A 13,910-nucleotide genomic window follows, 5' to 3' on the forward strand; every position below is an offset into this window, starting at 1 on the left:
GTAAACCTACTTTTGCTCAACCTGTGTGTGTGTGTGTGTATGTATGCCAGCCACTGTGGCACAACGTCTATATAACGTCTAATATAAATAAATATCATCCAGATACTTCTTAAAGGTTCTCGAGGTTTCTTCATCAATTACATGGTTTGGTAGTGTGTTTCAGATTCCCACAACTCTTTGCATAAAGAAGTGCTTTCTGGCTTCAGTCATAAATGAATTTCCCCTTAATTTCCACTGGTCTCCTTGAGTATGTGATTCACAGTTAAGTCGAAACAATTCTGCTGGACCTACTTTATTTATCAATGCCTTTGAGAATTTTGAAGACCTGAATTAGGTCTCCACAAATACTTTCTTTGCTTGATACTAAGTATTATTATTATTACTATTAGTTGGACATGTTCTTAAGACCTGAGATGCACTAGGTTGCTGTCCTCTGAACAGCTTCAAATGTGGCTATGTCCTTCCTGTAGTGTGGTGACCAGAACTACACACAGTACTCCAGGTACAATCTTACTAGTGTGTTATATTGTCTGAGCTTAATCTCCCTTGATTTTAATTCAGTGGTTTTTACAATATATTGTAACTTTTTATTTGTCTCTTTACTCACTTCTGCGCATTGCTTATATGATGACAACATTGTGTGAACATAAACCCCTAAATGCTTATCAAAGGTTATTTCCTGTAGAACAGTGTCTACAATCTTGTTTTTATAATTACATTCCTTTTGCCCGCATATGACATCATGACTTTTCTACATTAAAGTGCATTTTGCAAGTGATGTTACACCTGACAGGATGAAAATATGTTGCATGTATTCTTAGACACTTATCCTTTAAATATGGAAACAGTACTGCACTGTAATCTAATATATTAACATATTTTCCACTCTTGAGGGAAACCAAAGAATGGATTGCTTAACTTCAGGAGAATATAGCCTGCAATTAAAGCCAGGGATATTAGATGATCCCAATTAACTTTTCAAAGACAAGAAGAGTTTTCAAAGGAAACACCTCATTATTAATAGATGTTTTTGGTAAAAGATGGGCAATCACTTTTCATTTGGTTCTTGCCAGGGGCCCAGAACAGCCTCTGTAAATAGGAGGCTCAGATCTGAAGCTTGTTCAAGTGTTGTGGATTGTTTTTGCTGCGTTCTCAGTATCTGCTATTCCTTCAATTTTAGAATCATCTGTAAATTTCACAAGTTTTCTAACTATACTAGGATCAATGTCATTAATATAAATCAGAAAAAGTGATGGTCCAAGGACAGACCTCTAAGGGATTTCACTGATGACCTCACTTCACGTGGTGCATTCTCCTCTTATCTGTACTTTTTGTCTCCTGTCAGTTAACCAACTTGAGATTATTTTTGTAGGTTACCTCTAATGCCTACAACTTCATTTTAGAATTAATCATCATGTGGTACTGTATCAAAAGGTTTTTCAAAGTCAAGTAAATTATATGTTTTTCTTTTGTCAAGTATTGTAGTTGCCTGTTCATAAAAACCTAAAAGATTGATTTGGCAAGATCTTTCTGCCGTGCTGGCTGTTTTTTAGTATTTTTTTTTTTTCATAAAGGTATTTTTAAAATTTAAATAGTTTTGTAATTTTACATGGCACAGAAGTAAGACTTATTTGTCTGTAATTACCAGGATCCACTTTTTGTCCTTTCTTGAAGACAAATCTGGAGTCAGATTTGCAACTTTCCAGTCCTTGGGTACTTCTCCTCTGTCAAGTGACTGCTCAAATATACTTAAGATTTTATAGGTGACATCTTTCTTTTCTTTCAATACAATTTGTAAAAAAAACCATCAGGTCCATGGATTCTATCAATTGTCAACATATTAAGGGCCTGAAGCTCAACTGAAATTTCCATTTGAAAATATATCAACTCAGAATGTACTTTTACTTCTGCATGGGGCATTCCATTTGTTTCTTCCTTTATAAATGCTTGGGTAAAATATTTCTTCAATTCATTTGCTATTTCCTTATCAGTTTCTGTAATTTCTTCTTTTGTGCCCCTGAGGGTTCTTAATTTTCTTTTATTGTCTTTTTGCTAGAGTAGTACTCAGAAAATTGCTTACGGTTTGTTTTGGCTTCACATGCAGTTTCTCTTTTGACCTTTCATTTTCTTGATCTCTTTTCTGTAGTGTGCAGTATTCCTCTTAGTCAGGCTGTTTTTTTAATTTTACTGTACAGTGACCTTTACAGTTTTACCTTTTTAATAATGCCCTTATTTATCAATTTCTTACAATTTTTTTTAGTCTTTTTTTCTTTAATGGTTTTTTGAATATACTTATTTCAAGCCTGGATCAGAAGGTTTATGAAGTGACACCTCCTATTATTTATAGCTGGTGAGTTTTTACCTTCTGCATTTAGTGTTTTCTAGATCCCTCCTCCTCCCCATGAAGCCTGCTTTCCACAAATTATAAGCCTTCATTTTGTTGTGTATTTGTGTGTTTTCAAAGGTTATCTCAAATTCTGTCATTTTGAATCACTGTTGCTAAAGTATTAAAAACTTCTGTTTTTATTACTCTGTCTTTATTGTTTGAAGAGTTCTAGGCAGGCATTACCAAGCGTTAGTCTTGAAACAAACTAGGTGAGACAACAGTCATTGCAGCACCATATCGGTTTCCTCTTGTATTTCTTATAGGGGATTCTGAATCAATGATTGGAAAGTTAGTCACTCATGATCACTACATTCTCTTTTTTGCACATTTCTCTTATTTGATTAAATAATATGCTATTTTCTGAAATATCAGAATCTGACAGCCTATAGCAAACTCCAGTTACCAAATACCTGGCTATAGGCCTTACTAGCTTAACCCACTGTGATTCTAATGATTTCTCTACATCCATCTTGAATTCATGGACCTGAATATTATTTTTGACATGTATCAGCATACTCCCTACTTTCCTTCCTTGTCTATCTCTCCTAAAGCATTTATAGCCACTAACATTATATAATGTGCAAAATGTTTTGGTGTGCGTGTGTGTGTGTTTTTTAATAAATGTATAATAAAATACACAAGGAAAGTATTGTCAAGGGGTCAAAACTTCAGTTAATTTTGCAAGTTGTATATGATTTTACATCCATGAGCCTATTTTGAGAGAAGGCACTACTTGAATTATATGGTGTGTTTTATAGTAAACTGCTGGAACAATTAAATACATTTTGATACATTCTTTGTAATATTTTTTGATCCTAGTTGTAACAACATTATTAAATACCTAGTAATAGAAGGTCATGTTTGAATATGTTTTCAAAATTGCAAACCCATCACATTATAAAGAACACTTCAGCTGTAGTCTACTCATCCATTTGTTTTCTATCCTATCCTAGGCCTATCCCAGCTGCATCATGCAATGTAGAAACCAGTCTTAGACTGGGCAGCAGTTCAGGGAAGAGCATACTCTCATAGTCATTCATACCAGGCCAGTTGACCATGGCTGAATTTCATTGGCATATGTGGAAACCGGAGTGCCAAGCCATGAATCAAACCCTGGATTCAGTTATAATTAAGGGAGAGGTGTTAATCATTTTGCTACTGAGCTTCCTTTTTATTGTATTGTTTGTTGTTGTTTTGCTTAGGAAGAGGAGGAAAGTTACAAAGATTTTCAGTTAAAGTAATTTGCCTACATCTTAGCATTGCGCTGATAAACAAAGCTATCAATTTCTCATGTTTTCCTTATCAAAGCTTAAAGGAAAATGGGCTGGGCACACTGCCACTTAAGCTCTATAATACTTTTAATAGCTGTTCTGGAAGTAGTAGCCTGTAGGGCAACTGAGGCTAAGAACAGGATAAAAAAAAAAGTTTTGTAAGATAGACAGTCTATTGTCTCAAATGCTGTTCTTCATGACAGTGAAATAGCACAGGAGGACCGCAGTATTATAAAAACAAAATAGCTTTCCTCGATTGAACCTTTTTTCTCCTTTCACTTTCTTCTTTTTCATAAACCTTTCATTAAAAAGCTTCTGTCTGCTTGAGTAAGCCTATGCTCATTCTAGAAAGTAAATAACTCCAACATTTCTTCTCCAGTTGACTGGTACTTGTATCATCTGAACAATATCAAGATTCGTGTCGCTACATGAAAATCAAGTGTTTACATTTTTTTTATTAACTTTCAATATTACAGAGGATGTTTTGTTTGACTCAAACCCTCATTTTCCCGTTCAGTGTTGATAATGTCTACACACCCAGCATTACATCTTTTTAATGTAGTCAGCAAAGAACAATGCCAGGAAATTGAAGTGCGGCATTCCCCCATTAATATGTTTAAATATCCACATGCTAGAATTTTCTTAATGTTTTGCTGTGACTCTTAAATTTGGTTTTGGATTCTTTTCTAACTCTGTAATTTGCAGCTTAGATAAACATGTTGATGTTATAGTGGATTATGCTGGGTTTCTGCTGCTTATTGAGGGTATTGTTTGTATTTTTTGTATAGATTACTACTTTCAGAATATAGCGGGCATGCTGGCCCTTTGCCATTTTGATTTCATGTCAATGTGTCCACCTTCTTTTCACAAAATAGTGAGCCTAAAATTTGAAAAAGAGAGGGCATGTCTTTGAATATCAATTCCCATATATACTACGTACCAAAGTTTAAGAGAATGGGTAGTAAATATTAAAAATGGGTCAGATAAGGGAGCAGGTTATGAAAATGGATAGGTGGACATACTTCTCTATACCCTGTTATAAATCTCAAACATGCTAATATTCAAAAACTTAGTTAGCAATGCCATTTTATATCACAAACTTGTAAGCCTTTTTGACTGAACTTAGGTCCTCTAGCAGTAGATTATAGCTAGAAGTGATCATAGTGAGTTAATAAGGGAAACTCCTCCTCGGAAACATAAATTGTATAACAATGCCCCAATCAAGCCTGACTTGTTCATTAACTGCTCACTTCTTCAGTGTATCTGCAGTGCAGTCTGTGTGTACAAACTCGGTATAGCTTTAACAAAATTGTAACCCTCTTCAGCAAGAGCCAAGGTAAGTCATCCACTTTGGATTTTATATGAAGTGCCATCATGTAGTTTGTGTATCTGTGAAATGTGTACTAAATGTAAGCAGTTTATGAAATAGATTAACTAAGTGCTGTTTATATAAATGTGGAATGCCAGGTTTAGCTCAAGTGTTTGTTGCTTTCTGAGAGGGGCTTGCATACTTGCTCTTGGTTCGTATGACTCTCTTCATATGACTTCTGTTTCTTGCCCAGCCTAAAGATTTATCATTTGAAAATAGTGCCCAGTTTGGGTGTGTCTTTTGATAGATTGGTCCTCAAGGTGGATGGACTCCTGCATGCCCACTGCAGTTTATTTTATAGTTTATAGATTGTGAGTGGCAATTTTCATTTTTTGTTCTAGTTCTAATGAACACATTTAGGACAGTTATTTTTTTTTTTGCTTTATAAAATATATAGAAGGTTATTCCCCCCACTCACAAAAACATTTTTGTTGCATTATTTCACTAAGATTTTGCCTACTGCACTCTGTAACTTCATACATGAGTGTGCTCCAGTTACCCACTGACAGCATTTGAGGAAGAGGTTAAGTGCATATTGAAGCACAAATGTAGCACGCAATCAAATGACAAGAATTGAAAAGCTGCTATAGACGTATGCTGTACATTTAATACTGCATGTGTTATGGGGTAGAACTAATCCACGCAGTTTAGAATCGCGGGGAGACAGTGATATGGCAGTAGCACTGGGTAAAAGGCAAGAAGAAAACGTGGTGGACAGTCTGATGGTTTTTTGCAGGACAATCTATATACCAATCTGATTCTTAATTTTTTTTATAATTTTTCTTTTAAATGATGGTGAACCATAACAAAGCATTAATTTCTGACACCAGCCTTCACAGTAATCATCTCTGACACACTTAATTCAGTTCAGAGTAGAAAATGGCCCTGGACCCAGAGTGCTAGTCCATCACCTATAAAGTACCAGTTTAGGTTTAATCCAGTTATTTATTATAGATTTTTTTTAAATGGTGTGATCTAGTGGTACAACATGAAACTTCAGGGGCTCAGGTGTGGGATGGAAAAAGGGGGGTGGGTGTCCTTTACTTGCGCTGTAAGGCAGGAATGACAGCTCTACACTACCCCTCTGTCTATGCTAAAACATCTGTACTAAATTTAGGAATCTTTAACCTGATTTAAAGTAAATTTATATCTATAACTTCACATTTTTTTCTATAATTTCACATTCACAACTTTTGTGAGTTTCCCCTTGGGATTAATAAAGTGTCTATCTATCTATCTATCTATCTATCTATCTATCTATCTATCTATCTATCTATCTATCTATCCATCCATCCATCCATCCATCCATCCATCCATCCATCCATCCATCCATCCATCCATCCATCCATCCATCCATCCATCCATCCATCCATCCATCCATCCATCCATCCATCCATCCATCTGATTGCATGCTATGTGTGTGCTTCAGCTCTCCCTGGATAGCTGCCACTTGATGACTAAATCACGTGCATTCACAATGTTAATGGCGTCAGCAGGCAATATCTTTGTTACACCAATTTTGTTGATTACTGTTTCACAAAGTATTAGATAGAGAAAGTAGTACTTAGAAAAAATATCATAGTAGTATTTTGGCAGATGAAATACACTTTTATTAAGCTTTATTGTGGTACAATTTTTATTAGAGAGTTGAAAATGAGAATATTTCAAACAAACAATGTCATATAAACAATTGATTGGTTAAATTTAAAAATGTAAAATTAAAGAAGCTAAGTGCTTGAAAAAAAAACAGAAGAAAGGAACAGGAAAAACCAAAAGAGAGAACCACGCCAATCCCAAAATCTGTGATTACTGCAAGATGGCCAGTTAGTTGATGCTGTAAGAACATCCAGCATCTAAAATGATATATAGCAGATGAGGAGGTCTTAATGTTTATTTTAGAATATCTATTGATTTCTTAGTAGAAAGTTCAAAAAGCAAAGGTCTGTAAAAGAAGGACTTTCAGAGGTTCAATAATAGTCTTTAGTGAGAGCGAAGGGTTGATTTGACAGCTAGAGAGAGATGATAGAATGGGAAGAAAGGTCCAGTGAAAGATGGATATGAAGAGAAAAATGGTGATTGTTTGAGTGAACTGAAAAGATAAAAACAGTCATGAGACCAGTACTGCAAGATAGGAGGATGGCTCTAGAACATAAAGGTTCAGGAGAAAGGCCCATAGCAAAATGCTTCTAGGATATAATGCACAATTGATGCATGATTTTAAATTGCATGTGTTGATAATTTGTATTCCAAGACAACAAGGATATATTTTTTTAAATGGGGTGATACTGGAAAGAAGGTATTGTGCATACTCAATATAAAGGACTGAGTCTAATAGAGGAATTGCGTAAGATATTAGAGAAGAGACTGGCATTTATAAAAAGACAAAGGCAAAGAGAAAAAAAATAACTGAGGTGGTGAAAGGGGAGAGGAGAGGATCCAGTCACTGCATGGGCCTTGAGAACCGACCTAAGCTGAACCAGAAAGGGCCAGTCCAGACCCATAATGGGCAAAGAGTGTATGTACAATTTGGCAGAGAGTAACCCCTTTTAGATTCATTCTAGAGTAATCTAGAATGTCTAATATAGGTTCTCATTTCATTCCACAGAAAGCAAGTAAGGAAAGATTTAATATTTGGTCAGTATGGCTGGTGTCAGATTTAATGCATTGTGACGGTTCACCATCACTTTAAAATAAGAATATGAAAGTTATTTAAAAAAAAAAGCTGATTGGTATATACAGTACATAAATTTTTACATTAGGAAATTAATTCATTATTTTGACAGGCTTAACAAGCTAGTTGCAAGTGTGTTGCATTTTATATGAATTGGTTCACTTGTTGCTTGATTGTTTAAATGTTACTGTTTTAACACTACATTATATATACTATATTTTATTGCAGCACACATTTTAAATGTTAATGCTTTACATACACTAAATACACATTATGTGTTGGTTAGCTCATAATATCACTGTGAGATTTTATTACTGGGGGATTTTCATTCTTGCTTCTAAGCTGCTTTTCCAAATAGTCCTGTTTAAACAAGGTTACATACTAATTAGAATTTCAAGTTATGACAATCAGTAGCCATGTTGCCAAGTTTTTCCAAGCGGAACAATGGATTTACAGTATGTTGAGCATTTTCTAATTGTAAGGTTTGAAAGGTTTGGAAATTGGTACATTTAAAATAACGTGTTACTCAGAATTTCAGAAATACCACTATAATCACAGCCTATACACGCAAACATGGGTTATGATTTGTGTCACAGTTTTTTTTCCCATCATAACACCATATCTTTAGGAAGCCTTCAATGTAATGTGCCAAACCCTCCTGCCAGATGTTTCACATTTCTTACATTTCTGTGACTCAGTTGCATTTCTTCATTTGTTATAACATTCTACTTTTCATATATGTTTTTTGAAGCAGATGCAGTGTAGTAAGTATACTAAATCAGGAAAAAGTTAGTTAAAAGAGCCCTGGATTTAAAGGTAATCTTAACACAAACTAATCATCATGCAAATTAAGACAAGTCATGTATACCATAAGCCTTAAGTTTTTACTTTAAGTCACAGGAGATCACAATAATCTTTTCTGAAATCTTATTACTTCTACTTGTCTAATCTGCTTTAAAGAAAATCTTGTTATCATGACTATTCAAATAAACATTTAAACAGATTACCATTTAAGTAACATCGAATAACAATGTCAAGAAGCTAAATCCAATTCAGCGTTAGGTGCTGAAGACTATTCTGACAAATTGACTTTGAAATCTAGTATTGTATTTAGGGTATGGATGAGATCACAATCACCTCAGTCTGACATGTAAACCACCAACTAGACTTTATGACCTTGGTTTTTCTATCCTTGTACATGTTGCTTAAATTTTAGTATTGTTAGTCAACAAAGACAAAATATAATAATATTATGAAAGGTAGCAAGAGCATACAGAGTTGGATGTAATATTAAATTTTAAGGTAGTTGTGTTTATACGGTATATGTTCAACAGCATCTATACACACCTTTAATTCTTTGCATGATTTATATAGATGCACTCCTTTACGTGACTGGGCATAAGAATGCAATGTTGTTTTATATATATATATATATATATATATATATATATATATATATAGTGGAACCTCGAGATGCGATCACCTCTGTATACGAGAAATTCAAAATACGAGGAAAGTATGAGCGAAAAATTCAGATCTAAATACGAGCATTGGGTCGCGTAACGAGCCAGGCTGTGGGTATAGCTCGCGGCTTAGCGAGGGGGCGTGGTAGCTGTAGCGAGCCGCAGGGCAATCTGCGGTGTCTGCGTTTCTCACCTAAGTGCACAGGTGGGAAACTGCCCACATCCATGATTGTTCCTGTGGCTGATGGGCTGCAGCTGCCATGTCCTCCCCGCATATATCGAGAAGCGCGAGCCGGTTAAGGGGGAGAAGAAGTAAAAGAAAAGAGAGGAGAGAGAATGGAGGTTGCAGGAGGAGGCAGGAAGCAGCAGGAATCGGCAGCAGTAGGAAGTCGGTGCGGGAGAGCGAGCGAGTGCAGGATCGCGTGTAGCTGAACAGTGAGCTGAAGCAGGACGGTGTAGAGAAGGTCAGCTGCATTAAGAGTGTCTCGCCTGTTGCAGAGCCCGCATGGGAGAAGCAGGTGAGACGCTAACAGAGAAGAAGCACTGGGGATTGTCATCTGTTTTTTTAAAGACTGCTTCCTGTTGACGTTTTAACCTCGTGTTAAAGGATTGTTATTCTTGTGTATTTTAAACCTCCACTTCACAACTGTTTTAAGGATTATTTATTTAAAGATTTATTGAATGCTCTACTGCACTTTGGACACCTGTTTTGATTCTTTTAATAATCAGTTATATTATTTACCAGTGTTATTTATTAAAGGTAGACTACAGTATACTGTATATAATTTATCAGTGTTATTTGTTAGGAAAATTGATTTTTATGTTAATATATTTGGGGTGCGGAACGGATTAACTGGATTTCCATTATTTTCAATGGGGAAGTTTGTTCTAGATACGAGAAATTCGCTATACAAGCTCAGTGCTGGAACGAATTAAACTCGTATCTAGAGGTTCCACTGTATAGATATATATAGATATAGATATATATAGAGAGAGAGAGATAGATAGATATAGTAGATGGCCCATGTGGTGGATGGGGATCCTGGCAGGCAGTTGGGAAGATTCCTTATCTGGATGGGAGGCACCAAATGGACAGAAAGGCATCCCAACCGAGAGAGGGAAGGAGGCCACACCCGGACAAGGCTTCCTGGGTGGATGGACAGACAGCCCAACAGAACAAGGAGACGATTCCTTACCTGGATGGGAAATCTCAAGCAAATGAACAGCCGTTCCGACCACACCTTCCCTGGCTGGGATAGAAGGACAGGGACGGATTGTCTCTGGGGGATGTTTATTCCCCACCCACCCCTGGCGCTAGATGGCAGCAGCCCTCCATATCAGCGCACATTTGGGAACCAACAGGGAATGCCAGGAACTGTAGTCTGGTAGTCCAGCCCTGCTGGGATCCATGGTTGCCACAAGACAGTGCTGCAGTATGATATACTCCCTATTATATGGGATTTACATGTGACCCAGAAGTACTTCTAATGGGCAGTAATTCTGGCACCGGAAGTGCTCCCAGGTACTCAGTAAAAGGGACCACACTCCCTTGTTGAGGCGAGTCGGAGCTGGGAGGACAGAGAGCAGCACTCAATTGGAGGAGAGCAGTGTGTTTGGTGTTTGGGGCTCACTGGCGCCTTGCTTCTATTATGATATATATAAATGCATGCTTCTGGGGAGAATGTCCTTTGAACAGATGAGAAAAGTCGCATCAGCTCAGTGTCCACAGAATTTTAGACAAATTTGTTGGTAGGTACACTTACAGCACATTGTTTGCATCATCAGTAGCTTTTTTGAGTGAAAGTGGGCTTAATGGAAGAAGACCGAGGAGCACTCTATTGTTGGAAGAAAAACAAAAAAAAAAAAAAGCCAGAATGAAATTTACTAAAACACATATTTATAAGCCACAATGCTTCTGGGAGAATTTCCTTTGGACAGATGAGACAAACTGGAGTGTCTTGGCAAGTCACATCAGCTGTATGTCCACAGATGAATAAATGAAGCTTTCAAAGAAAAGAAAACCGGATCTACTGTAAAGCATGAAAGAGGTTCAGTTATGTTTTGGGGCTGCTTTGCTGTGTCTAGCATGGTGTGCTTTGAGTATGTGCAGGGAACAATAAATCCTCTAGACTATCAAGATTATTCTGGAGTAAGATGTACTGCTCAGTGTCAGAAAGTTCTGTTTCACTTGCAGGTCATGGATCCTCCAACAGGATAATCACCCACAGCACACCACTAAAATCACTTAACAATGGCTATTCTGAGGTGGCCTTCTATGAGCCCTGATTCGAGCCATATCGAACATCTGTGGAAAGCACCAGAGAAGGCACCCTTCAAACCTGACACAGCTGGTTAGTTTGATCAGTAATAGTGGACCAAACTACCTGTTGAAAAGTTCAGAAGTCTCATTGAGAGCTACAGGAATCGCTTGTTTGCAGTGATTGCCTCTAAAGGTTGTGAAACAAAATATTATGTTAAGGGTCCCATCATTTTTGTTGATTCCTTTTTCATTTGTATTATTATTTGAAATATTCTGTTGAATTTAAACTAAAACAAACCTTGATTTTGTTAAATACAGAATAAGCAATAGTGAATGCCAGTTATTTTTGATTATTTTTGTCAGGTTCAAGGTATTTTATAAACAATTTTGGGTTCTTGTTTTTTTGTGGAGGGTACCAACAAATTTGCTCACGTCTTTGTGTGTGTGTCTATATATGGATGAAGATGATCCGCTGTGGCGACCCCTAACGGGAGCAGCCGAAAGAAAAAGATATACACAAGGGGAGGCCCACAATAATGTGAATTTTTTTCTGGAGGCTGGAAGTGTGTTAGGTCCGACCTTTGCCGCTAGGTGCGTGTATTAGACTGCCCTCTGCATCATTTGGCCCAGTGGCATCCTTGAAATGCTCAAGTGATGCAGTGCAGAGAAAACAACCCAAATTGTAGCTTCTGCATCACGACAATGTACCCGCCCACACTCAGACAATGTACCCGCCCACACAGCATTGAGTGTCCTTCAGTTTTTCACAAAAATGGGATGACAATGGTTTCCCACCCCACCTACTTTCTAGACCGTGCACCTTGTGATTTTTTCTTATATCCAAGAATGAAGAGGGACGTTAAAGAAAAGCATTTTCAGTATGTAGAGGAAGCTAAGAAGCAAACGACAGAGGCACTGAAGAATATCACTTTGCAAGAGTTTCAGAACGGTTTTGAAAAATGGAAAAAGTGGTTGGACAAGTGTATTGCATCTCAGGGAGAGTATTTTGAGGGTGATTAAAGTTTGGAAATTTTCTGAAAAATATACGATTTAAAAAAAAAATTCTCGTTATTTTTGGGTCCCCCCTCATATTCCTAACTCTTTCTAAAATATTGAAAAACAGGTGGGAATGAGCTTCTCACTATTACATGAGAGCTGAACAATGTAAATGAGTCAAAACACATCCCATAACTGGATGTTGTGATGCATGAAGGAAAGCAGACTGTCTGCTTTGTAATCACAGAGCTCAGCTCAACTGGAAGTGTCGGGCAAGGAGCAGCAGTAGCAGAGATGCCTAATGAGTTGTAGATTGAGGAGGAAGTATTGGTAACATTTTGCGGATTCCTGGAGCCCTTTGTTTTCTTCCTGAGCTGCATAGCCATGGCTGATAAAGCTGCTAAAGTCAATCTTTTTTTAAAAAATTTTTTAAACAACTTGAAATAAAAACTCAAGTTATGTAATCTCAGGGTTGAACTGTTATACAAACCACAGAAACCACAATTACTTGCATTTAAATGTTTAAGTTGTGGAGGACTGCAGTGCTATTCACTTATGCCAGTTTCATAGGTAACTATGCGTTACAAAATCTGTGGTTTGAATTTAGATAAAGCTTTGTAAAATAGGGTGTGGCTAATATAAGATAATTTTATTTAAAGGAATTCTGGAAAGGTTTTCCAGCATCCCTGGAATGTTTTGTTACATGATAGCTTCCAATATTCCAGGTAATGTAAGGTCAGACACTGGGTTGTTGCAGAAATATGAATGTGTCCTTGTTTCATCACTTGGATAACCTCTGTAGTTTCCAGACAAGACCAAGAGGAGGAGCTGCTTGATATATGCCAAAGCACAATATTGAATGATGAAGTACTTTTATACTGTCCACACAAAATTAAAAGATTTACTGCCAACTCCTCTAATATTATATGTAACGCTTTTAGTTTGTAGTTAGTGTAAAGAACTGAAAGTTTGTCATATGCTTTTGTTTGGGTAGGATAGTGCCTTGTTTCAGATCAACAGTAATATCTCTTTTTGCAAAAATGGGAAATATGGCAATCATATGTAAAAGATACGCATGCAATATGTCTTGTAAATTGCAAAAATTGAAAGAAGCTATTCATTTGTTTCTTTTGTATTGGGAGCTTAACATTTTTTTTTTTCACTTTCCAGGAAACAACAGTCGATTCGAACTCACGCCTATCACTGCCATCAGTGTACACCTGCTTAATAGCGATGGGTCTGACGTTCAGGTCGATGGTCCTATCCACATCTTTGTGCCTCTGCCTCCCAACAGCAACCTAAATGAGAATAACCATATTCCAGCATGGAGATTTGACAAGAAGCTTGGTGAGTCTGAATAGATTATATTGACGAGACTGGTAACAAATGATGGCTAACATATGTTGTACTGTATATACACACAATGTAATGGTGATGAGTATTCTTTATTTAACCTCTAGCATGACAATTTATAAAAAGTATATTATTATGCAT

General features: G+C 36.8%; 1 protein-coding gene across 1 annotated transcript in view; it reads left to right on the forward strand.

Annotated features, from left to right (window-relative positions):
• fam171a1 (family with sequence similarity 171 member A1) overlaps positions 1–13,910 on the forward strand; it is a 217,512-nt gene that overhangs the window by 124,095 nt on the left and 79,507 nt on the right. The window contains exon 5 of the mRNA XM_028817121.2: positions 13,587–13,763. Coding sequence (XP_028672954.2) covers positions 13,587–13,763 — 177 coding nt within the window. The remainder of the gene's footprint in view (positions 1–13,586; positions 13,764–13,910) is intronic.

The sequence above is a fragment of the Erpetoichthys calabaricus genome, chromosome 13, assembly GCF_900747795.2.
Source record: "Erpetoichthys calabaricus chromosome 13, fErpCal1.3, whole genome shotgun sequence".
Lineage (NCBI taxonomy): Eukaryota > Metazoa > Chordata > Cladistia > Polypteriformes > Polypteridae > Erpetoichthys > Erpetoichthys calabaricus.